Source organism: Micropterus dolomieu, linkage group LG09 (assembly GCF_021292245.1).
Source record: "Micropterus dolomieu isolate WLL.071019.BEF.003 ecotype Adirondacks linkage group LG09, ASM2129224v1, whole genome shotgun sequence".
In the NCBI taxonomy this organism is placed as follows: Eukaryota; Metazoa; Chordata; class Actinopteri; order Centrarchiformes; family Centrarchidae; genus Micropterus; species Micropterus dolomieu.
This window is the reverse complement of record NC_060158.1, coordinates 10,592,369-10,620,074: the sequence shown is the minus strand read 5'-3', so window position 1 is coordinate 10,620,074 and position 27,706 is coordinate 10,592,369. Positions and strand designations below refer to the sequence as shown.

The 27,706-nt window shown below is 42.7% G+C and overlaps 2 protein-coding genes across 5 annotated transcripts in view; both read right to left on the bottom strand.

Annotated features, from left to right (window-relative positions):
* Positions 1-1,064: 1,064 nt before the first annotated feature.
* Positions 1,065-22,255, bottom strand: prrc2a (proline-rich coiled-coil 2A). 4 transcript variants are annotated; one of them, XM_046058947.1, is made up of 18 exons: positions 21,796-21,934; positions 21,596-21,703; positions 16,634-16,785; positions 13,449-13,626; positions 13,201-13,297; positions 12,994-13,075; positions 12,019-12,162; positions 11,094-11,335; positions 10,780-10,868; positions 10,423-10,574; positions 9,918-10,020; positions 9,597-9,786; positions 9,307-9,399; positions 8,533-9,076; positions 8,103-8,359; positions 7,573-7,882; positions 7,098-7,320; positions 1,065-6,848 (listed from the first exon to the last, which is right to left on the bottom strand). In XM_046058947.1, exons 3-18 carry the CDS (start codon positions 16,746-16,748, stop codon positions 3,836-3,838), a joined length of 5,832 nt encoding a protein of 1,943 aa, XP_045914903.1. In that variant the 5' UTR covers positions 16,749-16,785; positions 21,596-21,703; positions 21,796-21,934; the 3' UTR covers positions 1,065-3,835. The 4 variants fall into 4 exon arrangements, with proteins under 4 accessions (XP_045914903.1, XP_045914905.1, XP_045914904.1 ...); XM_046058949.1 differs by lacking the exons at positions 21,596-21,703; positions 21,796-21,934 and adding an exon at positions 22,233-22,255; XM_046058948.1 differs by lacking the exon at positions 21,596-21,703 and having other exon boundaries at positions 21,796-21,932.
* A 1,790-nt stretch (positions 22,256-24,045) lies between these two features.
* Positions 24,046-27,706, bottom strand: part of neu1 (neuraminidase 1) — an 11,335-nt gene continuing 7,674 nt past the window's right edge. The window contains exons 5-7 of the mRNA XM_046058952.1: positions 26,715-26,934; positions 25,401-25,637; positions 24,046-25,296 (exon numbers count right to left, since the gene is read on the bottom strand). Coding sequence (XP_045914908.1) covers positions 25,417-25,637; positions 26,715-26,934 — 441 coding nt within the window. The 3' untranslated portion in view covers positions 24,046-25,296; positions 25,401-25,416. The remainder of the gene's footprint in view (positions 25,297-25,400; positions 25,638-26,714; positions 26,935-27,706) is intronic.

The following is a 27,706-nucleotide window of genomic DNA, read 5'->3' as shown; positions in this document are numbered from 1 at the left end:
AGTAAAAAGATGACAAAATTTTCAGTCATATAAATTGAACTGAAACACAAGGGCTTGGACTGAAAACACAGCCTCACTGGAAACGCACATTTACCAATTTAAGTGTGTAGTATGCTCTGGAAAATTGTTGTAGGTAATAGCAGTGGTTCTCAAAAAAGGAACCATAAACTTACACAAATTAAAACCACAGATCCCCATTCAATAAGATTTTATCCCAGGGTCGCCCATCTGAAAGGGTTTCTACTTTTAAGATATTTTACTACAGAACTTGTATGAAACCCATGACCAAAACAGTAATATATTCTGTCATTGTGTTACTTATAGATGGAATTATAGTGAAAATAAAGAATTCCCCTTTTTGCTGGAGATCCAAAGTAGTCCCTTGACTCTACTTTGAAGTATTTAGTCATTGTAAATAGACAACAAACAAGCAAATAAGAATTACACCAGGGTACTCAACTTTTAACTATTTGACTTCAAATATACCATTCCATCTGCCTTTGTTTAATTGTAAACCATACAAATATACAAAATATTACGATTTATAACAGTTTTGGTTTCTCTATATTTTCGGCACTTCATAAAAATAATATCATGATACCATCCTTTAAGGTGTCAACATACCTAAAAACGGGCTTTTAGAACATGGAACCATTATTCCACTTCTTATTACATAGTAAGTTAGTCCGCAGATTGCAACATATTTTTATCTTTTTACTAAATGTTGGTTAGGTAATATTCCCGATGTGTGTGGTAACTTTACATTATGTACAGAGTTGGCTAGACTTAAAGAAATAAATGTCAGGACAAAGTTCAATAGATTCCTTTTGTGGAAAATATTTTGTGAAAACACATGTTTAACTAATAACATTAATTATGGCCAAATTCCATGCCGGTGTCACTCACCTACATGGAATTCAACCATCATTATTAGTTAAACCATTGCTTTTCCTGCTGTGACATGTTAAAACATGTGCAACGAAGACAGCACTTTTATCTTGCTTTAATTGTTTTCCAAAATATTCCACTTCATCTACCTGAGAAGAATGAGACATGTGATTACATTTTCCATTAAATCAAAAGTAGTTTATTTAACTTTGCCTTCTCTGTATAACTTTATTATAATAAGACACTTCTCTGCTTGTACATTGCTCCCTTGAACTAAAAATGGCAACATTTGTTTGTGGGAATGTAAGTTGGGGTAGACAAAACTTAAGATACATACCAATATACATACATACATACATACATACATGTGTGTATATTACGGTTCCATTAATAAAACCATAAATGCTATAAAACAGTTTGAACCACTCCAGGTACCTTGGTAATGCTGGAAACAGAGTACAATCTTGAGTAATTTTTTCTGGCATACACCACTTTTGTTTTCTTTTAACATGGGTACATAAAAATAATGCGCACATCAACATTAAGAGTTAAGGAGGGATGAAGGACTCTTTGAGCCAGTGTTAAATGTACAGCTATCAATGTATAAACCAGTAACAGGCAAGGCAAGCTCCACCTATGGGTGTGTCCATGCTTTGAACAAGTCATAGTGAAAAATACATTATGTCCAACTTCACTTGCCTGCTGAAGAATGTATGCTTCAATTACCCCAAATGGACTGGCAAAGTTCTCCACTGCATGTTCTTCATTTGAATGATGAGCATATACACACACAGCTGAATGTATATATGTGGATGTATTTAAGAAACGGTAGAATTGTCTTAATAATTATGGTTAAATCAAGTGTGGGCAAACAAGGCAGAAAAGTGCTTGCCATTCATGTTAATAACCCTTCTGGTCCCCCACCCCTTCCCGAGTTATTTGACGCCAGAAAACGCACACATACACACAAGCACGCACGCACATACATGAATCAAATGCCCTACTCACAACATCCCAGAGACTATCTTCAAACTGTCAGTAAACAAACAAACCCCAACTTACAGCAGTGAAAGAACTGATGCAGCTGTGTAAATCAATTGAGTTCACACTGGATGTCGTTTCCGGTCATTTTTCAAGCTGTGTGCCATTTTATGTCTTTTACGTATGATATAAACACCGTTTGTAAGTGTAATCCTACATCAATCCAATATTTTCACAACACTCCATGTAGGCATAATCTGTTGCGAGTGAAATCTTGGAAACCGTGTGAACCGCAGAAGGTGACACTTTCACCCTTTCAGCATTGTCCTGAATTCAATTAGTGTGGGTTACTGGTTACCACCGTGTACTGAAACAGACATCCCGAGAACACGCTTTGAAAAAAATACTTCCTCAGACATTGAGCTCTTGGTAGTAGTCCTTTCTTTGTGTGAGGAGTCTCCACAAGAGCACAGAGGGGGGAGGGGGGTGTAATAGTACAATACTCAGCCTAGCTCTGTACTCTGGGCCCAGACAGAGTACCTGTCCTGTTGCATCACATGTAACTCGCCCAAAAACACAACGAGTGGGGGGGGGAAACAGCAACCATTGATTTTTGTTATACTACAAGGAGTGCTTATTAGAACATATTCAATTATCTACTGAAGAAAACAATGTTATGAAATCAAACATTTTTTCCTTTATTCCATCATGACCTACATTTTCATTAAACTAATTTCCCCCCATATAATTTAGGTATCTTGAGGGAGGAAAAAAGTGTTGCCATAAAAATGAAGTCACTGAGGAAATAATGGTTGTTAAAATAAAGCCATCAAGCTATCAATAAAGTCTTCATAGGATAAGCAAAACTAATGTGTAAAACTACTGCCCTTTTGAAAACTTAGATTTCTGCAGTGTGCAGAGCTTCTGCAGTTAAGGATACTACGATGAGGCTGAAAAAAACCTTTATTTTCTAAAAAAAAAACAAAAAAAACACTAAACAATAGCTGGTGAAATGTTAGAGCAGGTCAACAACTTGGGGAAAGAAAGAAAATAAATCACACCGTCTATCTGAACAAGCAGCAGAAACACTGATATTAAAAATAAATCAATGAAGTGTAGATGAGCACTGAGCAGTAGTACTTTAATGGGTCTTATCACAGTAATCAGATACGTACTTTGCAGGAGACCAAAAACTCAGCAGAAAGAGGAATTGGGGAATTTAGTAAAAAGGTTTTTTTAATGACCTGCTTTTTTTAGAAGAAAAAACACACACCTTTAACATTTCCCAGAGGCTGAAACGAAACTGACACAAGGCCCAAAAAAAAAAACAAAAAACAAAAGACAAATCATCATATGTTACATTGTTCTTGTTTAAAAGATGAAGCTGCACTCTTTCCCTTTGTGAGGGAAGTAATGCAGAACTGCACTACTGAATACCACCCAAGGCCAAAGTGTGGTAGAAATATACACAGGTACATAAATATAAAAATTAGCCCAATCCAAACATTTTTTGCCAATTTAATCCCACATTTTGCACCCACATGACTGCATGTGTTCCATGTGTTTGTAAAGATGTCATATTTGTGCTTGTATATGCGAGTGTGTGTGGAGCTCTGTGTGAATGTCTTCTGTCAAAACCACGTGCACCTCCATTGCAGAACCACATGCTTGTCAAATCCAACTTGGGTGAGATTCTTGGGGGGGTACAACTGAACAGAAAGCAAGACTGAACAAAATGGAAAAATTTACAATAACGGACGGTAGATAGTAGATTGATGCAAAGGGAAGAGGTGACCGGGGTGGGGCGCTGAAGTGAATGTGAATACCATCTCCATATGCTGTACAATACACTATGTTTAGGGATGCCAACAGATAAGCCAGCAAATAATTATCAAAAAAGGATTAAGATGTAAGAGGGTGGTTTTAATGTGGGTGGGGTTTATGTGAAATATTTCAAAATATTTCATCACTTCCTATTTTTTGGCGAGGGCCAGTTGCCACGCTTCTCCCCGCGGTTGCCACCTCCATTACCAGGTCCGCTGGAGCCACCACCAGGCGGGCCTCGTGGGCCTCTTCCTCCCCCTCCGCCTCCAGCTCCTCCAGGGTTGACCCTGCGGTTCTGTCGCTCCATGCCAGGACGCTGGCTTGAGAAGCTTCTTTTGTTAGCGGAGGGCTCTTTTCCCATCATGTCGCGCTCAACTACACCTCCGCTGCCACCTCCTCCCCTTCCCAGGTGGTGGGGATGGTGAGAAGAATATGACTTCCCTCCTCCTCCCTCCCTGTCTCTGAACTCTGTGAAGTCGCTGCTCTCAGAGGCGGTTTCCCACTCCTCGTTGGCCTGGTCCGAGTTCTGGTTGGTGAAGTCAGGGGACTTTGCTCCATGGCTGCGGTGGTGCTGGGTGTGTGTCGGCCCTGCGTTGCCCTGGTTGTAGTGGTGATGGTGGTGGCTGTTTGCATTGGTAAGATGCCCACCACCACTGTTGTTGGTTGTTACTGTGGTATTGTGGTTAGCATTTTGAGCACTGCCTGTCATGGGAGCAGAGATGGGGGCTCCGTTACTGTCCTGAACTGAATTCAGGGAAGGAGAGGAGGGCCTTCCTCCCCCAATAACTCCCACTCCTCCGTTGATACGTGCAGCATTCTCTCGCTCCTTCAGTCTCCGGAAGCGGGGTGGCTTGTCCTGCTGGTGCTGGGAACGCCCGTGACGTCGACGTCTAGGAGGTCGCTCAAACCCACCTGGAGGGAACCCACGGTTAGTGGGAAGAGGGAGCGCATTTGGCCCTCCAGAGTTTGGCGTAGGGTTGTTTGAAGCCTGCTGGGTTACGACTCCTCCATTTTCAGTGGAACCTAGAGGGACAGGAGCTGCAGTGGGCAAAGACATTTGAGGGGGATTGGACCCCTGACTTTGAGTGTGACTTTCAGCTGTCTTGTCTTTCTTCTCTCCTCCATTTCCTCCCCTGCCCGAGTCTTTAGGCCCAGACGTTTGTGGTGGGCCTTGCTGCTTTCGGCCTGAGGCTGACAACTTGGAGGACCCACCATGAGAGGCTGAGCTGGGTCCAACCCGGTGTCCCCCAGGTGTTCCTCCAAAATTGCCAATACCCCGGTTGATGTTTCCTCCTCCACTACCTCCACCCCTGCCCCTTCTAGAGGGCACACCTCTGGGGGTGAAGACCCGAGCCTGGGAACCTCTGGATGGTGCAGATGACATGGTGCCGCTGCCAACGGGGTTGGCATGACTAGAGCCATTCTTGGGTTTCTGGTTGTCATCCTTGTCTGAGTGACCAAGGTCACTTGCACCACTCTCACTGCCAGTCTCTGAACCTCTCTCCCTCCTTCTCTTGGGAATTTCCTCATACTCTGAACCCTCACTGCGGGTTTCACTTCGGTTCCTGGCTCTGGCTGGGTTATGCTGGGACCGATCCTGACCATGCCTGCCACCGGGCCCCTCACCCTTGGACTCATGGTGATGGCCACTGGATACAGATGAGCGATAGTCTCTACCGCTCCTGCCACCCATTCTGCCCCGACTTCCACCGCTGGGAACAGCAGTAGCCGTGTAAGTGCCGCGGTAACCACGGCCACGCCCGTAGAACTCTCCCCCTCGCCCGCGATTGGCTCTGCTGCCTTTGGAGGGGACTCCATGGTGGTGGGAGGCACCGCCTCCTCTCTCAAAGGAGCGGTCCCTGTCCCTCCTGGAGGAGGACCCTGAAAATCCTGATGAAGTGGTGTCTACATCTTTGGGCCCCCTACCTGACCCTCCCCCACCTCCTCCTGTGGATCGCTCTTTTCCTCCATTCCTGGGTTTGGCTGTCTGGGGCGGCTCATCTTTAGACGGAGCTGATGTATTCTGGGAGTTGTTGGAAGCTTCTTGCTTCATGGAGGTGGGTTGACCAACATCTTGCTCTTTATCTTTCCCAAAGCCTACACTTGTTTTTTCTCCTCCATCAACTTCCCCACCGTCTCTCTTCATCTCCTTCAGCACTGGCTTCTTAATGGGGCCAGCCCTCTTGTTGGCATTGCTGCCTCCTGCCTGATTGGAGGGTTTGTGTTCCGATGGAGTGTTGGAGTCCTCCCCTCCACGGGAGTTGTTGGCCCTCCTGCCATGAGAGGACGCCCCACCCGTGTTGCTGCTGCCAGGCCGTGGGCCCCACTGGGTCTCTGTCTTGTGCTCCCGTCCCCCTCTTTGGTTTGATTTAGGATGGGGATGCTGCTGCTGCTGCGGCTGAGTATGACTGGCATGTTGAGAGGGAGGTGGGCTAGAGGTCATGGAGGAATGGGGAGCAAATGGTGGGCCTGTTTTCTCCTGTTTCACATGGCTACTACTGCCACTGTTGCCTCTTTCGCTGTGATTGTGCCCGATACCAGCTTCACTCTCTCTCTGCGATGGGTGATGATGGAGGGCAACTTTCACATTCCCATCTTCCCTGGCAGAAGAAGAGGAGGAGGAAGAGCAAGAAGATGAGAGGGAAGGTTGTTGGATTGGGGGAGAAGAGTCTGTCTTCTTAGCAGGGGCCTCAACAACCCTGTCACGGCTGTTCTCTGGCTTATGCGGGTGGAGAGGGAAGTGAGGCTGCTGAGGGTGGTGGGTATGATGGTGGTGAAGATGAGAGTTGCTCTCAACAGGGGGGTGATCGGCTCGACCATTGCGATCATAGTGAGGGTGAGGGGCTCCCCATATCTGGCCTTGCTGAGGTCCTCGGGGAGGCCCTTCATCTTGATGGGTGAAGCTATGTGGCTGGTTTCCCCTCTCACCCGCCCTCTGCTGCTGTTGGTGGGGAAGCATCCTTGCACCCTGGTCAGGGAAGTTGCTGTAGTTGCTCCGCCCACTCATGTAGTGATGAGGGTGGTGGGTGCCTCCCTGCGCACCAACTTGAGTGGCAATTGGAGGTGGAGTCTGATTGGATGTCCCAGAGCTGACAGTGGGCTGCTGTATGGGTCCCAATCCACTCTCTCGCATGCGTTGTGGAGGAGTGTCGCTCCTGGGATAAAAGGAGATAAATTATTACAAAGCTTTATAAGATTATTTCAAGCATATGCAGTGGCTGAACACAGTGTCCCATACAATCTACTTAAAACAGATAACGTCAAAAAACTATTGTTTCTATTCTGACTATTGTTACTCAGTTTAAGAATATATGTTATAGCAAAGCAGGAACATAAAGAGAAAAACATTGTTATGCTGAGTTTTGCATTCAACTTATTCAACATATTGACTTGTGTATCCATACCTGGGTCCTTTGGCCCCATCATCATCCTCCAATGCCTGCTTCTGCCTGTGGGGCGACGCTAGCCCACGGCCCTCCCCTGCGCCAGGGAATACCTCTGGCCCCCAGGCCAGCTTAGGATCCATAGGGGGGGTCCCCCGGTGAGGGTGCCCTGGATGCTGTTGCTGCCTGTCAAAGGGGTCTGAACCAGATCCCCCTGAATCAGACCGCTCACGCCCAATAAGCCCTGTGTTAGAGAAGAATTAAAAAATAAACAACACAACACAAGACATATTGTTGACTTGAGTCAACATTGCGAATTCGCAGTAATCACTTCAGCTTGTGTGCCACTGCACTGACCCACCATACATTAACATCTTAACTATGTTCTGTAAGATAGCATTATTGTATTTTTAAATTACTTAACCACTGAGTTTTCGAATTATTTATCTTCAAAAGTACTCCATCAGATCTTGGTGATAGTGCCACATCCACTCACCTGATGGATGCATGCCAGCTGAATAGTAGTCCATAGGCGGAGGGCGGCCCTGCATCATGCGAGGATCCATGTAGGGCATCATCATCCAGCGAGGGTCGAAATTCATTGGCAGCGGCGGGGGTCGAACCATATTACTGGGTTGATACAGGGGTCCGCCTTGCTTGGGTCCAGGTCCTGGTTGGGGTGTTGAACCTGGTGAAGGGCCCTGTGGAGCCTGGGGCTGGGGAGACAGCTGGCTTTGTGATGCCTGGCTGTGCTGCTGCTGTTGTTGCTGCTGCTGCCACTGTTGCTGCTGCTTCAGGAGCTGCTCCTAAAGATAAATAAATGTGAAGCAGACAACATAGAACCCAGGATGTTAGAAATATTAGACTTATCTGTAAATGCATGCCAGCATTGGTAGACAAATACACAGCTCCCTTTGGAAAATGTGGCAGTTATTTCTGTCTCTGAATAAAACATACAAAGAGCCATATTCATCCATACATCCATTTAAGCAATACATGTACTTAAGACAAAGTACAAATCCTTACCTGCTGCTGTCTCTGAAATCTAGGTGGAAGAGACTTCTGGTACTTTGAGTAACCCTGGCCAGGAGGACCACCAGCTTGACGACCTGCTCCCCCTCCAATATTCTCAGTCTTCACTGGATCGATTCCTCTTTCACCTCCACTTCCTGCACGAATGTGGGGACTGCTCATGGTCTCATCCTTATTTTCTCCTGGTAAAGGTATGTCCAGCGTGGGCTGCTGTGGCTGTGGCACAGCTGGCTGGGGACACTGTTGGACATCTGAACCAAGAAAGTAGGTTGTGGGGTTGAATCAGGGGCCATAATCAAGAGGTGTCAGCTTTATTTTAACTGCCATATTAAAAACATCAGGTGTCAAGAAAGCCAAATCACATCTTAGTGATCCAAATGATTTAGACCAGTCATCACTGATCACGTGTACCTTAGAAACTCACCTGCACTGGAGTCATAGCTGCTGTTGCTGTTAGCTCGCTGTCTGTCACTGACTCCAGGGCTGGACCCTGGCTGAGCAGCCAGCATTGGAGGCTCTTCAGGGTCCACACAGGGGGATGGGGGCTGGCTGATGTTGGGGGAGGAGGCTGAAATAGATGGACTAGGGCTACCTGCTGTGGCAGCTGTAGAGTTTCCATCAAGGCTGGGGGTTTTACTGCCACCACCACCTCCTACGCCGCTTCCCTGCTGCTGTTGCTGCTTTTCATCTAGCCTCTTTAGCTTCTCTGCGCATGCTGCGCGTCTCTCTTCCTCCATTCTACGCTCCTCCTCCTCACGGCGGCGTCGCGCTCGCTCCACAGCAGCAGAAATCTCAGTAGAGGACTGCTTCCTGCGCTGACGCCAAGTCTCATCCTCATCCTCCCCCTGGGCCCCATGGACTAGCAGGCCCGGCTGGGGCGGAGGAGTAGGGCCTCCTGCTGGTGGCTGATGCTGGGTGGGGCCAGGTTTCGCCGGGCCTAGGGGGGCACCCTGGTTGTGGGGCCGATCCTGAACAATTAGAAAATATATGATGCTGTATTATGCCATTTTCAACACTCTAGATGATACCACTGCAGTCTTGTTGAGAAAAGTGTTCCGCATGATTACATCAACTGTAATAAAACTCGAGGGAAAAAGCAAACTTAAAACTAATGATGACTTATCCTTAAGACCTGTAGGCGATGGATGAGATAATGATAGAAATTATTTGTCTATGGATGCCCTATCCGGATGTCTACCTGTCGATAAAAGGAATAAGGCCCTTGTCCAAGGAGCGGCCCAGGTGGGGGGGAGGGCTGCTCCCGGGGACCACCCAATCCAGGCCTGCGCCCCTGTATACAGGTAGACACAGTTAGCCATGTTCCACCACAATAATCTACACTGACAAAAAACCCACACACCAACACGTCTGCCCACAAAGACAGTATGCGCAAAGATACGTGTGTTGTAAACTTGGATTTTATAGCTTTTCAAAGCTAGAGTATGGACTGTCTGGGCAACACCTTGTTGCTTTTGTTCAGCTTTCTACCTGGTAGTTGGATGGTGCTCCCTGGCCAGCCCAGCCACTGCCTCCCTCCTCGGCCCATCCTGGCTTACTGGAGGGGGGTTGGGGGCCATTGTCAGCATTAGAGGGAGGGGTGTGGCGCGTCTCTCCGCCGCTGTCCGAGGTTCGAGAGCGAGAGGTTGCAGAGGGGGCTTCCTGGGACCTCTGCTGCTCACTGGGACAAGAGAAAAACGCGCTAATTTTTTTTCAACCAAATTATAGTATAGTTTGTATAGTATAGCCATATTGTAAGCCAAAACTGTATTATCGTAATTTTACACATGCTGAATGTATCCAGTCACATACCGCAAGTCATTGTTGCTCTCGGTTCTCTCTTCTTCCCCCTCTTCTTCTCCTTCATCATCACTGAACTTCAACTTGGCGGAGTAATCAATCTCCTCGTGAGCCCCTGTTAAAGCCAAAAACAAAAAAAAACACAAAACAAAAAACAAGCAAGAATCAGAACCATTTTTATATCAAACAGCATTAAATCAACTTGCAATACATTAGGATCTTGTAATGTCAAATTTAATGTGTCTGGAAGATTTCTTGCATGTTCATAACCAAGTTAAAAACAGACTAAGATCTGAGTGTTAAGAGGTACTCATTTTTATATTTTTCTACATGCGTCTAGATGTATTTTTCAGGGCCTTTATCATGGGACATTTGTTATTTTCCCTTCTGAGTTTTTCTGCAATATGAAACGAACCACTCTTTTATATATTTAGATCTGGTTACAAATCAGAACAGGTTGCCAATACTATTTACATGTTAGTTAAATTTCAGTGAATGAGCTTATTTTGTTTTTTACCTGCCCAGCCTTCGTCTCCGTCATGGTCCAGCTCGTCTAGCTCCTTCAGGTCATCCTGCTTTAGGATAGAGGGTCGCTTCACCATCTCTCCACCTGCGTCACGTTGGCTGCCCTGAGGCCTACTGTCAGGACCACCTTGCCCACGAGAGAACCTAAAAGAAAGGAAGGTGGTTTTGTAAGTGATATGTTGAAGTTACAAAAAAATGGCCCCAAAAGGCAAGACAACTGGGACTCAGAAATCAAGCTACATTGTGAGCCATCAGGAGTGAATTTTTTAAATATATTTTTAAAAAAAGACCATGTGAATAAACTGTAGCACAATAGCAGCTTTACAACTGATTTTGGCAAGTAACATACCTTGGAGCAGGCCCTTCCCCAGGTGCCGGGTACCTATACGGCCCCTGAGGGCCATAGGGGGCTGGGAAGGGCAGGTAGGGAGGATACATCTAAAAAGAAAAACACAGATCAGGTTTAGATTCTTCGTGATCAGGATAGCTATTAGCTAAGAATAGCTAAGGTAGTACATAGCCTGTAATTTATACAGGAAGCACATTAAAATAAAATAAAAAAGTGTAAATGCATTACCAAGCAAAAAAAACATATAGAAAACAAATAATACAATATTGTCCTGAAATCATACAGAGAGAAAAGAAAGAAGTAAGAAATCTTACGAAGGGAGGCATGATCCCTCGGTATTGGGGGAATCCAGGCCCCACAGGGGGCTGGGGCAGGGGCAAGGCGGGGCTGCCTGCGGGAGGGTTTCTAGGTGGCCCGTGGGACTGAGAGTTTGGAGGGGGGACCCCAGCTGCCCCATCCATCATCAAAGCCCCACCAGTGCCACCCTCCACTGCCCCCTCCCCAGACATGGTGGGTGCCAGGGCTCGGCCCCCACCGTCCCGCCAACTTGTAACGTCTGAGGACAGTGAACAAAAGAGAGGACAGCCCGGTCAGTATGGTTTATGGGCTTTAATGGTATAGATCACAGACGCAAAGCCATTACTTAAGAAAGATAACACACCCATATCCATGTCTGGAGTACTTAATAATATGAATGGATTAAACATTTGTCATATAACGTTATATTGATAATGTTTTGTTTTTTTTACATTAACTCATTTAGCCGACGCTTTTATTCAAAGTGACTTCCAATTGCTATATTATTCAGAGGTCACACGTCTCTGGAGCAACTAGAGGTTAAATATCTTGCTCACACATTGGTGGATGTGTCGCAGTGGGAAATGAACCCAGGTCTCCCACACCAAAGCAATGTTCTGCATTTCCTAATTAAATTTGGTATTGGCAAGCACTAAGCAACACCAACAAAAAGCATAAAGAAAACAAAAACACATTGTATTCACTCTTATGTGCATTTGTAACAATAAAGCAAAATTAATAATTAATAAGGGGGAAAAAGCTCTAACAATATCAACTGAACCACTAGTCAAGATCTTAGATCTGTAACATAATAAATACTATAAGTACAAAAGCACTCCTCCTAAAAACAATCTTGTGTGATAGAAGTTTTTTTTTCCACCACCACTGACTTAATTAATTGACTGGTTGATCAATTATGGGAGACATATGGGCATCACTCACTCTGGGGGCGGAGGCTTGGTCCGGGCCCATACCACTGATCTGCAGTGCCCTGTTCTCTGCCAGCTTTGTCCTGGTCGCCAGCCGCCTGCAGGGTGGGAAATTCCTCGCGAGAGAATGGCGACGGTTGGTTTGATCCCTTTCCACCTGTAGAAAGGGAAGTCAAGGGGAGGACAGTTTTTCAGAGGGGCACACGTGTAATGAAAAGCATATTTCAGATAAATAGATAAATATATGAGAGATATGCACAAACTAGGGATGCGCCAAAATGAAAATTCTTGGAACCGAATATAATGAAAAACTTTCCCGAATACCGGACAAGGCTTTTCACATTTTTTCCATTTATTTATTTCAATTGCATAAATTAAATAGTCAAAATGTACTTTTTATTCAGCGTTTCCCACAGGATTTGGAGAGACTGTTATGGGTGGGTCAGAGGCCGGTAGGGTCCGGTAAAGTAAATTATGTGTCCCCATTTACTTTTAATGGACATGTATTATGTTTTATACTTTTTGTGAATATTATCCAATTAATCTTATTTCCAGACACCTTATTTTGAAAACCGGACATGTCACATGTGTATTCTCGCACTAAATTCATCCAGTCTGACCCAATTTGATAAATAATGTTATGTATGTGGTTCTCGTGTCACGTAACATGAAGACTTCATAACCTCTCTTCAGGTAGGAGTCTCATACTGCAATACTTGTCTTTGTAAAGACAAAAAGTAGTCAGCCACAGATGGAGTGGATGTGCTAGAAGACAATTCAGCAGAACAGTGTCTGCCAACAGCGATTTTTGCGTCTTTCTCTGACACTTTAAAATGCTTCCACGCTGCCGACATGTCAACTTAATTGTTCAGTAAAATTTATTCGGTCTTTTGATTTATTATGCCGAACACCTAAAGTGCTTTTTTTGGCCAATTAATTTTGGTGGCCGAACATTTGGTGCATCCCCAACACAAATATGAAGACTTACCATCCCCTTGTGTTCCAAGTGTGACACTGGCCTGTGCCCAGGACCTTGCCCCTACGACCTGGGTGGAAGCTGGGGCCAGAGCCTAAAGGGGGGCGCGTGCACAAAGAGACAAATACCATATGATACATTTTAACTATGAGTGCAATAAATCTCCATGCAAATTATTAACTAAGGATATGACTTTGCATTTGTGTTTCTGTGACTGACCTCTGAAACTGGCGGGGTTCTCGGGCGGGTCGGTGCAGGTATCGGTGAAGCCACAGGCGGCTGCGATTCCGGCTGCGGTGCTGACAATGCATCGGTACTGAGAGAAAGAAAAAAAATAAAAATAAAGTCACAAATAGCAATCAGCAAAAGAAAAATGTCAGTGATTTATTTTTTTACCAACTGTAGTAACTTTAAACAAGTAATGTCTGAAACTGGTGGCATAAATTGTTGCTAATGGGTCCTATTACCTCTTTGGGTCTGCTTGTTCCTGTTTGCTTGCCCATCCTGTGCCGTCTTTGGGAACGAGGGAGACGTTGGGATCGTTGCCTTTGTTCTCTGCCTTCAGACTGGGCAGGTTGGCAGGGGGTGGCATACGCCGCGCGGAGGCAACTTTACCAAGAGACTGCAGGCCATGGCGGGGGGGAACTGATATGGGGAGGAGAAAGGAGGTCATTAGCACAGATGGACCACTGAAACCTGACACCAATTAAACCTACTGGGTGCAAGGAGTGAGCCTGATGACAGGGATGGCATTTGATGCTTACTTTGCTGGATACACAATTAGGATGCTGAACAAGCAACAAGGTTAGAGGCTTGCTAGTTCCAGTCTGATGATACTGATGAATATGGATTAGAAAAAAGCTTCCAGAAGTTATTAAACTAAAAACCTTCCACAAACCCACTTCACTTACAGTTTATAAAAGAAGTATTTGGACAAGGATGCTCACAGAAGCATGGAAAAGTCTTCCGATTCTTAAAAATGAATCTGTGCCGAATATCAATACCTCATTTGTTTCCTCGAGGCTCAGAGAAACCACAGCAGTGCATGGCTTCACTATGTAGGAGGGGGAGGTCTGTAGATTTGAAACGGGGACAGCTGCTTAGATCTAGTGGGGAGCTTCTGAATAAAACATAGACTGGGGACTCGGCACAGAAGTCAAATGGCGTCCACAAGTAAGCCTCTGTCTCAGGTCGGGCTCAGTGGCTTCGAGGCTCAGCTGACATGCTGGAGATCCATCCACCCTCGAGACCATGCATAAATTCTTTCTATGGCTACAGTTGGGACATATTCTAATATACAAAGTTTTTCCCCCACTTATGGTGTTTTCAGACCAAAAGCAAAGCGAGCGTTCGGGGCGGTGAATTTACATACAAAGTCAATGCAAAGACGCGTAGAGCCGCAATTTGCTGTTGGGCGGCGCGAAGGGAGTGGTGCCGGCGACGCGAAGGCAACGCAAAGGAATTCGTGTGAGTTGAACTCAAGCGAGAAATTCGCATAACGTTGCCATTGTCCGTACGTCACCGACAGCTTCACAGCGTTGTGTGGAGATCGATCCAAACTCCATTCAGAAAACATTTTAGAAGTTGTTGTCCTGCTGTCTTGCTGACAGACCTGACCAAAGCATGAATTTATGTTTAACAAAACTGCATCATATTGTAGTTATTTCGGCAGCAGTTAGATCCGTTTATTGCTATTTAATCACAGCAAAATGTTTACTTTGGATTCATACAGCTGTAGTAATGGCAAGTTGTGTTTATTCACGTTAGAATCGCCTTCTCGCATTGTGTGTGAACACTTGCAGCGAATGTACTCACGCGAGGAAAGCGTCGTGAGGAGAAAATTCGCGTTTGGTCTGAACGCGGCATTAGGCTACGTTCAATACCTCATTTGCAGGCCAAAAGTGACCCAAATCCGACTCAGATCTGATCTTTTTTAAAACAGTGTGAACAGCCCAAGTCACAGAATCTGATCTTTTCCAATTCAGATTTGGGCCACTTTCATATGTGGTCATTGATGTGACTTTGACGTCACTCTAAAACAGCTGTTCCCCTGCCAGCGCCAGAAACCGTAATGAAAAGAACAGAAAGTTGTTAACACTTCGGGAGAAATGTGACCCGTGAGAAGGCAATAAAAAAAAAAAAGGAGTCTCCTGTGAGCTAACCAGAGCTAATCTCTTTTGCTTTGTGTAGCCTAATGCCGTGTTCCAGACCGGTGGGAACTGGGAAACTTCCAAGTTGAAATATCCAACTTTCGACCTTAAAGCATTTCAGTTGTATGTTGGTGCATGACACTAAATGTAAACAATAAACATGGCTGACAGTGACAAACTTATGTTTCTGGCAAGTTTATGCACAGTCAAACCCTCCACAGTTAATTAAAAGGATGGACATTTTATTAAAAACAAGTGATAAAAATATGTTACTCGTTAACTGTGTATCCTTCTAGCTATATCAGTTGGTAATCCTCAAAAGTCAACAAATGTTGTAGGCTATATTTCCAAATGTTTTCACATTTCTGGGCATTAATAACTTTTGGGTACAGAAGATGACGTCATTCGGTTGCTACTCGTGAAGTCAGGGTATATATATTTTTTTAAATCAGAGTTCACGATTAGGAAATCCTACTTCAAGTTCCATAATACTTTTTCTGGTTGGGAGGTTGGAAATTTCCCAGTTCCGAGTTGCCTGGAACGCAGTATAAGACAGCATGGTGCGTGTGACGACGTGTTATTCTTCTGCGCATGCGGGTCACTTTCAGGCCGTGGACAGTTCACACTGGAGTCTGACATGGGCCACATTTAAACAACAATGTGAACTGTCAAACAAACAAAAAAAATGACTCTGGAAAGAAAAAAAAATCGGAATTGAGCATTAAGGTCTGCAGTCTGAACGTAACCTTAGAGACAGATGATAAGGCCTATAAATAAGGGCAGTAAATATCCCTGAATAATATTAACACTGTCAGCAAAACCAGGGTGGCAGCCAGTTGAGAGATGCAGCATATCATCCACTTCCTGTATTGGAAATCAGCACCAGAGCTTTTAGGTAGACAATAGGCTAATGCATCAAAGTTGCTGTGCTTGGTGACGGGAGACAACACAGCACACACAGCCAGGCACTATTAAATTACAAAAACTGATGAAGACAAAATGTGCTTAAATTGTGAAACAGAAAAGCAAAAATTTAAACTTTCTTGATGGCAACACATGATTTAAGATTGAGTGTTATATGTTCTTTGAGTAAAGTTATGGTTATAGAAACATGTTTTGCTAAGAAGCACATGTTTATTAGAACACTGGGCTAAATTAAGTTGCAACCCCTCTGTAGATATCAGGATTTTAAATATATTTATATTTGTTGTATTATGTTGTTGTCAACGTCAGTAGTGTCACTATTTGACAGAAAACCTAGCTGAGCTAGCCAATCACAGCACAGTAGGGCGGGACTTCACACAAAAATAGTTAGGGAAAAATAAATAAAGATGACATCGCAGTTCTGTTTCCTTAGGCTACATCTGATCAATTACAGAAGTCCTTAGTGGAAAAACAAAACCATCTGTCAGAATTTGAAAACTAATAACGTGGGTAGAAAGACAGAAAGGCCTATTCATTACACTGGATGCTTGTGGCAATGACAGAACAAAAATACTCACCAACAGGCTTTTGTGCTTCAAGGCTCTTTCCTTTGTATGTATCAAACAGGTTGAGAGACGCATACTTGGTTTTGCCTTCCTTCCCCTTTGCAGTTTGCCCAGAGCGCTCTGACATTGCGCTGTCCGCTCATTGAGTATGGTGAGCCCTGAGACTTGGGGGGGGGGGCAAGAGAGAGAAAGAGAGATATTGAGAGAGTGAGATTTGACACCAGGTATACACAGAAAGTGAGAGGAAAAGTGCTGATTCCACAAGCATGCATTCAAAACGGCTTGCAAAACATAATTCACAAATCAAAATATCCTGTGGCCTGACAGATACATATAAGGGATTTGACGGCAGTAGTTAAGTGACCTTGCTGGATGTGTGTGGTAATTGACCCTTCGCTAAGCCCCCTCCCCCCCCTTAATTACTGTTGCTAAGTCCGACAAACTGTTGGCACTGCCACAGTCTATTACTGCACTCCCTGGTGAAATATTGTCAAATTTTTTGGAAAAAGCGATCTCAGAAAGAAGCAGACAATTTTGCAGTTGCATTATACATTTCAAGGTTGTATTCAGGCTGTCAAACTGCTTGAAACGGACGTGAAAAAAATGAAAGATAGAAGCTAAAGCCTACCGATCATACAGTACAAGTGAACCACCGCATCCCCCGACGATTGAGACAAAAGACAACGATATGAACGATCAACACTGTTCTTGTAAAGCTGGGTAGGCCTCTATTCATTATTACAGTCATTAAAAAGCAGAACAGTAGGGCATTATTACATTACATTCAGTAGAAGTTAGCTAGCGTTAGCTAACTAACATTACATTGGGAACAAGCCACAGCCGACATTTTTCTGGATTTATTTTAGGTTTTGGAAAGAGAATAAATCGTACTTCTCCTTTCAACCTCTCTGGGTAGCAACTGTAACTATTACAAGTGCCCCAGGAACAGCGTTTGACCATATCTTAGAAAAATACAGCCGAAAAAAGCTTGAATACAACTCCTTTTGCATTAGTCAATGGAGCACAGGCATGAAAGTGTCGGACCTCAGTTAGAGTGAGTCCTATACTGCGCTGTGATTGGACCACTGTGTATTTGGGGCGTGGCTTAGCGAAGGGTCAATTAAGCACCGTTTTACACAAACCAACTGAACTGGCATTTGTTCTGGCCAATTTAAAATAGCAGCTTTCGGTGATCTCAACTCTTTAAGCATTCTACAGCTGTAGAAATTAAAAGACATTTCACTAATGGTTAAAACTATAAACCAGCACAAAAATGACAATCCCTAACATAAAATAAGCTACTATGTTCTAAACAGACACATTATAAACAATAACAAAAAGTAACATTTGCATTTTGGAATATATAACAGTAAAATTTAAACTACTCAGTTCCGCAGTGCATGATGGGAAATGAAGGCCGTCACACTCTTAGTGCTGTCTGCAGCACTTGTTGAGCAGACGGTGGTACAGAGTGAAATGTTGTCTTCATGGTAAGGTGCTAACTAGCTGGAAAGTTAATAAACAATGACCCCATCATTTCTCCTTTTCAATCTAACTAATCTAACCCTGATAACCGTCATGTCACTTATCTGTTTGCTGTATTAGCAAGGTAGCTAGCCTGCTATAGTTTGTTAGTACATTTCATGGATGTATAGAGCACTGGCTACAGTGGGGCCCTGTTCATCCCTTTTGAAAGCTGCTTAGTGGCCATCAAAAAAAATTAGTCATTTTGCTACACTTTAATTATGTACATTTACAAGATAAATGGGAACCATCTTTAAAGCCAGCATAGCATAGTTAAAACCTTTTCTTTTAAAGGTTCTGTTAGGAGTTACTGCAGCATTCAATATTTGCCAGTTTAGTAAAGATATTTTGGCTGACCAATAGCCTTCCAGCACAACAACTCAGCTTCAAATGATGTTTTAAGTTCAACAACATAAACAATATACATATTCTATACCAAAATAACAAAATAATGTGGCTGGAGAATGGAGAAAGGTCTATTAGACAATATTACAATAAAATACATCACACATACACACTTGACCAACAAAAACCCAACCAAAGTATCCTGGTAAGCTTACTTTTTAATCATGTATTTTTGCAAGAAGTTATTTTGTAAATCTGCCAATCCATACAACCAGTAAAAAATATTTTGTGCTGTAGCATCTCTTGGGTCTGACTCTTAAGGGTACCTGCCCAATCTTTACAAAATATTAGCAATCTAACATGACTTAAGGAATTGTGTTCCATGTATTATAGTTGCTTTCCATTTAACATGGGAAGTCCGTGTTCCAGATCGGAAAATTCAACTGGAACAATTCGGAAAGGTCAAGAACCCCAACCTCAAAATCCAAGATGGCTGCTACCGGAACAGTAGTGAAAGCTGTAGTAATTTACCGTTTATCACACTTTTGTCTTATTTGTGTCTCATTAAATCAGTCATACAAACAGTCCCGTCCAACTTATATAGGTAGACATGTGCAAAATACTGTGTAATGCTTTGTTATCAGCTAGTACTGGGTGTGACATCATTCCCAGCTCTGACTTCCGAGGTAAATGGAACGCACCATTAGACAAGTCAGGTGTGTTGATGTGCCTTCCCTTAGATCACAATACATTTACAGGACTGTCTGACGGGAGGTGCACATTTTTATTATTTGCAACACAGAGATGCGAGTGCCTGTTCCACAATAATGATGGAGCATGTTAACCTGAAAGCCTAGTAAACTACCTAAAGGCCTGTTGGGTATTTGGGGTTGACCTGTTGTTACACACACATTTATTTGTCCCACCCTCATTGCTTGCACTGTTTACCTACTGCTGTACCATCATCATAGCATAAATCTTACTGACACACAATGAAACCTTAGTGTGGTATGTAGGGTTACTGTGGTTTAGTACTGGGATAACTTGGATATCCTTTTTAAAAAGCACAAACACGGTTTAATGTCAGCAGACCCGGGGCAGTGCATGACTAAACACCTCATCATAGGAAACACTGTACAAAAGAAAAAGGGAAAAAGCTGAACCGAGGTTTCTATGACAACACATTATAAATGATATTTGAGTACACCTTGCCTTGAGACAGGCCTGGCTCCATGGTAACTACCAGGCCTGTAGCTTGAACTCATTTACTTCTTATCAATAAAAACACTGCACTGACATCTATCCAATTCACAATGATTTGGCTGCATCCAGCAGGTTACACAGCTGGCTCCACTCCACCCAACTCACATTAGGAACAATTACCGAGAACAGACGACTCTCCTAAGGTCATTATTCTACAAACAATGTTAGTCATTTCATTCACTTGCTTTGAATTAAGTGGTGAAATGATGTGAGCTAATCCAAATGGTCCATGAACAATAAGGTTGGAGCTAAACAAAGACTTCAAGCAATAGCTCTTTGATATTATGTTGAGTATAATAATGACCCATGTATATTTCAAAAACTGTAAGAGGTTAAAGGCTCATTGCAAGTCATAACACCTCCAGCAGTCTTTAGTATACCTGAATAACATGTCAACCTGAATATTGCTCATACCAGCAATATGCTGAACATCAGTGGTGTGGTTATGTTTAGCCCAAACAGGGATGAATATGACACCTGAATGAAAACAGTGCTAAAAAGAATCAAATGTAAAGCCAAGCTGCCTTCTGCTAAGCACTGATCATGCTTATGACAAAACGCACGGTGTGAGACGCACATGCAGGCTACTGAAGAAAACAAATACATGAAACAACAAACAGTTTCACAGAATGACTACCGAGCAGCAGTACTGCACGGTGCCTCATAGTTAGATGAGATTAGAAAATTAGGTCGTGGGATGGCTGGTCAACTACATGTTGTATGGGGATTAACGCAGCAAACGGGGGCCAGCAGCTACACTACACAAAACTAAACTGCAGCAACGTACACCGTGAAGGGGCCTCGTAAAGCTAAAGCTAACGACAAACACACACAAGTATGATCTTTGGCCTAAATCAGATGGTAGCTAACATAACGTTACGACAGGACAAATCAAATAGTGACAAAAACTGAGTATCTTTAATGTATTGCTAACTAAGGTTAGCTGGCTAACGTGGGGCCTCAGTGTTCGCGTTGGGAGGGGGACTGCGTTGATGTTTCATAATGCACGTTCAACACCTAACTGTAACATTAGCTTATTGCTCTTCGACTATGCGAGGTACTACGTTTTGAATCACACACTGACATCGCGACTGGAGATTTTTATTAAACCATGGTGTTTATCTAATGTTTCTAGGAGTCACAGGACAACGCAGGAAAAAAATATTTTATTAGGAGAACCAAACAAAATGGCGGTGGAGATAGGCCCGGTGCATATTAACGTTAACATAGACCGGTTGTGTAGCATAACGTTAGCCCTAAAGAAGCCAATGTGCCGTGCAGCTAATATTTAAATACACAGGCAATACAGGCAAAAAATATATATTTGAGAAAAGCATACGTCGAAATGAAATAACCGTTTACTTAACGTAAGCGTATCATAAAGTGACACTGTGTTAACATAGCTAAAGCTAACACGGCAAGCTTCAGTGTCCAGGGGAGCAACCTGCGTTTATCCGCTAACGTGACGTACAGTTCTCAGCAGCCAAACTTTAGCATATAGTTCAACAACGAGCTAAGTTAGTAGCCAGAGTCGCTAGAAAGTGAGTGTATGTATGGCTATACACAAAACTATTACACTTAATCATTTGATATGACAAACGCTAGATGACCACCTAGCCAAGCTAGGCTAAAGAGCTAGGCAACCACCTAACATTAGCTAGCAGCCAACAACAACCAAGACAGTGCCTTTCCAAAAAAAAAAAAAAATAAGACTGCCCCTACACAAAACACCCTCACCGGCAAGCCAATTCTGTGCACAGGAGTAATGGTGATAATTTCTGCTCAATATAATTGAACAAGTGGAGGTTTGCAGAAAACATGCAACATTTTCCAGCCACTGACCTGGTCTTGTCCCGACTTGTCTCGAGGTTGTATCGCAGAATGAGGTTAGCTATGCTATCACGTAGCTTTCTAGCGAAGTGACCCGGCTAGCTAAGCAACGTTATCCTCCTGCATAGTCACACACATAAGGTCTTTGCAGTAAATTGCACTAACTTGGAAATGAGTAACTACCATATAGATAAATAAGGTATTCGGCTTACTTGTACTCTTTTTTTATTGTCCAAAAAAGTAAATGAAAAGGGGAAAAGAAAATTGTAATACTGGACTCGATCCGTCACCTAAAGAGCCGTCAACGGCTACTGGGTAATTTCGTGAGATGGAAGCCGTTTGGAACATCTACAGTAGGAAAAAATGCGACTCTTAATTTAAAAAGACACCACTTGGAATATACGTTACTCTTATATCTTCCATTTCTTTATGGCTTGAATATGCATTTAAATAAGTGTAGACTGTTCTCACAAAAAAATGTAATTTATCCACTGTCTTTGGAATAGACAAATCAGGGGTAATTAGGGTATCTCTGTTCATGCATATGGCACATGTTTTGTATATGCTGATGTGCAAGACAATCGATTTGCTTTGGATGCAAGAGCCACTATTTAAAACTATAACGTTAACTGTACAGATTTATACTTACAGATATACAGATTTCGCATTTAACCAGGGGCGGAGCACAAAATTCTGGACCCTGTGTATAGGCATTTCCAATAGGCCCCTCCCTGTGGTGCCAAATCTTCTCTGCCTACCAATCCATTTTGCACATGTGCAAAAGTGGTTCTGTCAGTCAATACAGTCTACAAGGTTAACACAAATCTGCCTATTCAAAATGATCCAACTAAATCTTTCAAATCAAGATATAAAATGTTTTTAATCACTGGAGACTAAACTGTTCACTATGATGCAATAGGAATATACTTAAGATATGAAAAACCTTATTCAACAGTACAATATTTAATTTCTAATAATGACAACGATCTACCAAAGTAGCAACACAAAGGAGGCTAACCCTAGCTGCTAGCACATCAGGCGTCACAGCTGTAGGGTTAGCTGGTTGACGTGCATACAATCGCTGGCTTAGGTTTAGGCACACACCCCTGTGATGGTTACGGTAAAGGTAAGGTGCATATGAAAGCTGTCAATGCCTTTTATAGTAATATAGCTAGCTACCTAGCTAGCTACTAGCCCCCTTTTCCACTGCACAGTACCAGCTCGACTTGCCTTGACTATACTCGCCTTTTTTTATTCTGGAGAAGTTGTACCTGTACCTACTTCCAGGTACTTTTTCGTATCACTTCCGTTGAGGTTCCAAGCGAGCTGAGTCGATACTAAAATGTGACGTGAAAACACAGCAGACTACTGATTGGTCAGAAAGAATCGTCACTTTTCACTGCATCATAATTAAGCGTGCCGGACAGCGGCCAGCAGCAGAAAGTTTTATATTTTACAATTTTCATATGTTATTTCATCACTAAATCCACTTCTGAGAAGTTTTGAGGTGAGAAATCAACTGTGTAGATTTTGAATATTGACAGTTTTACGAGAAGTGATGGCGGAACAAAATTGTGCTTGAAAGTTTTCGGAGTTGAGAAGCTCTGCAAGTGGCGGCGAAGGAAACCTGCGGCAACCCGTGGCAGGAGCTTGCGAGGCCGCCCAGCCGTCCGCTCACAGAGCCCTCTGCTCCCACCATCACACAGACCGCTGCAGCAACAACAGCAGAGGAAAACACAGCTGGAAGGTTTTCATACGGCTTATCTGTCATTACATTCTGAGTAATGTTGAAACATTTTAACTTAAATCAAGAGACAGCTGTGTGGGTCGCAGGTGTGTGTGTGTCGCATTAAAAATTACATCGCAGCAGTTGTGTGTGGCGTTGCTGTTATGACCAGCTACATTGAGGGGTACTATCTCTGCAATGGAAAACGGAGCACGACCAAACCGAGTCGAGGCGAGTTGAGCTGGTACTGGTAATGGTAATGGAAAAACGTCATTATACGGACGCTTGAACTTTGTCAGCCTTTCTGAAAGCATCAGTATTTACAACTACACACGAGTAATTATGACACATTTGTGGTAACCTTTAACAGACAGGACCACTTTTGCACATGTGCAGATAGAGATCCAGAAGACAGCACAGATTTGGTACCTACACTCCCTACCATCCACAGCTATTCAGTCTAGTATCTCTGTGGGCCCTCCTCCTCCCTGTCCTACGCCCTTGAACATTACCAATTTCCTTACAACCGTTGTCTTGGAATAATCAGCACATACATTTTAATATTTTATTCCAAAATAATATTTCTCAAGTAAAAACAGTGGGTTATTATAACTCTTTTTTTGTTTGTTTTTTTATAGGAGAACCTTCATTACGTAAATAAAAAATAATATCAGACATGCAGGGGAAAAAAAAGACACCAGTAGAGTGAGATTAATATAAAGTCAGTACAGAATTGTCACTTTTCAGAGAGACGCTCTCTCTTCAACCGTGGTTTTAATCAAGCCATTTTCTACTGTTGTGTTGTGATCACAGTGATAAAACAGTTGTCATGAATTCATGCTATTTTTGCTGCTCAGGAAGATTTCATTGCCTGAATCATAAATGACACTGCAAGTCAGCTCAGCTGTGCCCACAACAAATGAAAGGGTATATGACTGTTAGAAATCATGTATTCATTCTATAGATCAGTACAGATCAGTTAATGTCCTACGTGGAAACAAGAAAACCCTATTTACAATGCTTGTAATACAGGGCATAAATGGACACTTGATTTTAAAATAAAATATCCAAAAGAGGATACTTTAGATACATTACGTACTTAACTCTTTGCTCTCATATTCAATCATTCACTCACACACATTTTTTATTGTCACTTTTGTTTTTCTAAAACCACTCAAACCCGAATTGGAAATAACATTCAAGTACAGTCTCATAACAAAAAGGCTATTAACATTATTTTGCAAAATTTCTGGTTTTACAAAATGCAGAACCAATTTCCGTCAGCATGTGTTCATGGCACACTCGTATCGTAATAAAGACAAAAAAAATCCTTATTATAATCACATGCACAGACCCATATAAGATTTGAATCTGACAGTTTGTGAAGTGAATAAGTAACAGATTATTTATGCCAGAGGTGCTTAAAATCTGTATTGCATTAACACCATATTCATTTGATGAGCCCCCAACAATACCATTTAAGGTCATTAGCCTGGGACTGTGATACTTAAGTATGGTATCATCATCATCATTTACTGTAATAGGTATTGCTGTCCATTTCAAAACAGATGATATTGACATTACAATATGGTTGAAGTTGCTTGGAAACTAGTGTACTCTGTGTGAAAAACCTATCTTCGACCATGTATTTTCTCCAAAGTTGTCCCATGCTTGGTCATCTTTTCTTTTGCCCAAGAACTAGTGTGGTTGTGCAAATTTTTTTTTTAGAAAAAAAAACACAGACTTGGTGGCATGTTCAAACACAGAAAGACAGACAGACTTGCGACTCAATCGACCATAGGAATTTTAGAGAAGAGAAACATATATTAAGGAGAAAACTGCATTTAGATTGGTTCGAACACAAATGGTTGGTCATTCACAGTGCTGATCTTCCATATTTCATATCATAAAGTGAGTTTAAAAAGTCTCTTAATTTGTTCCTGAGAAAGACGTGAAGTAATCTTCCCTTTCCCTCCAACATTTGAATCTGGGAAACAAACATAAGGTAAAAATTAAAATAAGAGTCATGCTCAGATATTTGTTCCTCATGTTAAACTATTGCTGTTAATGACTTGAAGCTCTTCTGCTTACCTCCCTTTCATGTGCTCTACCGACCACCAAACAGGTGGATCTTGGCAAACGAGACGGTCTCGTAATAGTCCTTGTGGCCCTTCTCATAGATGACAAAGATGTACTTGCGGTCCTCTGGAGGATCACGGTCCAGTGACGTCATGCTGGAGTAGCCACTTGGCCCCGACCATATCTGCACAGCTTTATCCTCCCAAGATACGCCGTCGGTCACAGACCAACGTAAGGTCAGATTGACTCCTGTGTGGGGACAGTGCAAGTTAAGTGTGCTCACTGATAGATTGTTTTGACGTGAAGGGAATCATCATCAGCAGTGGTGGAAAGTAACTAAGTTTATTTACTCAAGTCTAGCACTTAAACCTGTAGTGCAGAACTTCTGTCTCCCCCTTCTGGCTGTGAAAGTAATTACACATACTGTCAACGCACTTGTATAGGCTCTACCATACTGAGTCGCTGTTGTCGCTACGGTTGCTCCCCTTCACTACTAGTTTGCCATATAGAATACATAGAGATTTACCGGGCGGTGAGAGGCTTAATCAGCATTGTGTGAACTCATTTAGCAAGAGCTTGTACAAGTTTTGAGGTAATTTACTTGAGTACTGATCTACTGTGTTCTTTTACTCCACCATATTTCAGAGGCAAATATTGTACTTTTGACTTCACTCCATTTATTTTATAGCTATAGTTACTAGTTACGTTATATATATAACGATTTAAGATGAGATAGTTACATAATATGATGCATCGTTACAGATTTAATGCTAAATGGTGGCATTTATATAGTGCTTTTTTCCACAAAAAGCTTTATAATTTGCCACTCATTCAAACACACATTCAAACAAATGCCAGCGAGCTACCACGTGAGGTGCTGGTCTGACAATCTGGCGCAATTTGGCATCGACATGTCTATAGTAGTAGGTGAGGATTGAACCTCCGACTGCTGTGATAGGAGGACAAACCACTCTCCCTCTTGAGCCACAGCTGCCCATTACAGTACCCAACAGTATACATAAAAAAAATCCCCTCAACCAGCTGTGACATTAAAAAGCTGCTTACGTGTTAATATACCAATGATAATATTCCAAAAATGCAATATATAGGATAAGAAACCTTTCTGAAAAGGGTCATTCTATCCAACAAATAGGTTTACATTAAGTATATCTTGCTGATCATAGTTTTGTACTCTTACTTTAATGCAGGACTTTTATTAGTAACAGAATATTTTTATAAAATTATTGTACTACTTTTACTTCCACCACTGAGCATCAGTGATAAAAGCTAGAAAGTAAGAAGACTCTTGGTCTTAGCGGTTCTTACTGTGTTGCTCATTGGAGGGGTTGGTGAAGTAGAGCACGCCGTCTTTCTGTAGAGCTCCTGCTGCTACTACAGGATCCACCAGCGTGTAGTCAAAGTAAAGATCATCTATGGGCAGGGACAATCCACCGTCACGGCTGCGTACCACCACACGACACCGGCAGTGGTAGTTGTTCTGGTTCCGCACGTTGATGACGATGCTGCCGTCCGTCATCTCAACCGGCTGCAGAGGGGCAGAGAGGGAGGAAAGCGTGACAGCGACTGATGCTCTGTGATTTAACAGGTGTCAGAGGGAGCGATGTTAAACATTCATTGACTGTTATTTGATTAAAAAAGTCATCTTGGTATCACTGCAGTGAAGGCATTACACAATGGTTAAAGAGGTCATATTATGCTTTTTGGCTTTCCCCCTCTCTTTTATGAAGTTATATATCTTTTTGTGCATGTAATAGGTTTGCAAAGTGAAAAAGTCCCAAGCCCATTATTTATATATATATATATATATATATATATATATATATACATACACACACACACACACACATATACATATATATATACACATATATATATACACATATATACATATATACACATACACACACAGTGGGTACGGAAAGTATTCAGACCCCTTTAAATTTTTCACTCTTTGTTTCATTGCAGCCATTTTCCAAAAATCAAAAAAGTTCATTTTATTTCTCAGTAATGTACACTCAGCACCCCATCTTGACAGAAAAAAACAGAAATGTAGAAATTTTTGCAAATTTATTAAAAAAGAAAAACTGAAATATCACATGGTCATAAGTATTCAGACCCTTTGCTCAGTATTTAGTAGAAGCACCCTTTTGATCTAATACAGCCATGAGTCGTTTTGGGAAAGATGCAACAAGTTTTTCACATCTGGATTTGGGTATCCTCTGCCATTCCTCCTTGCAGATCCTCTCCAGTTCTGTCAGGTTGGATGGTAAACGTTGGTGGACAGCCATTTTCAGGTC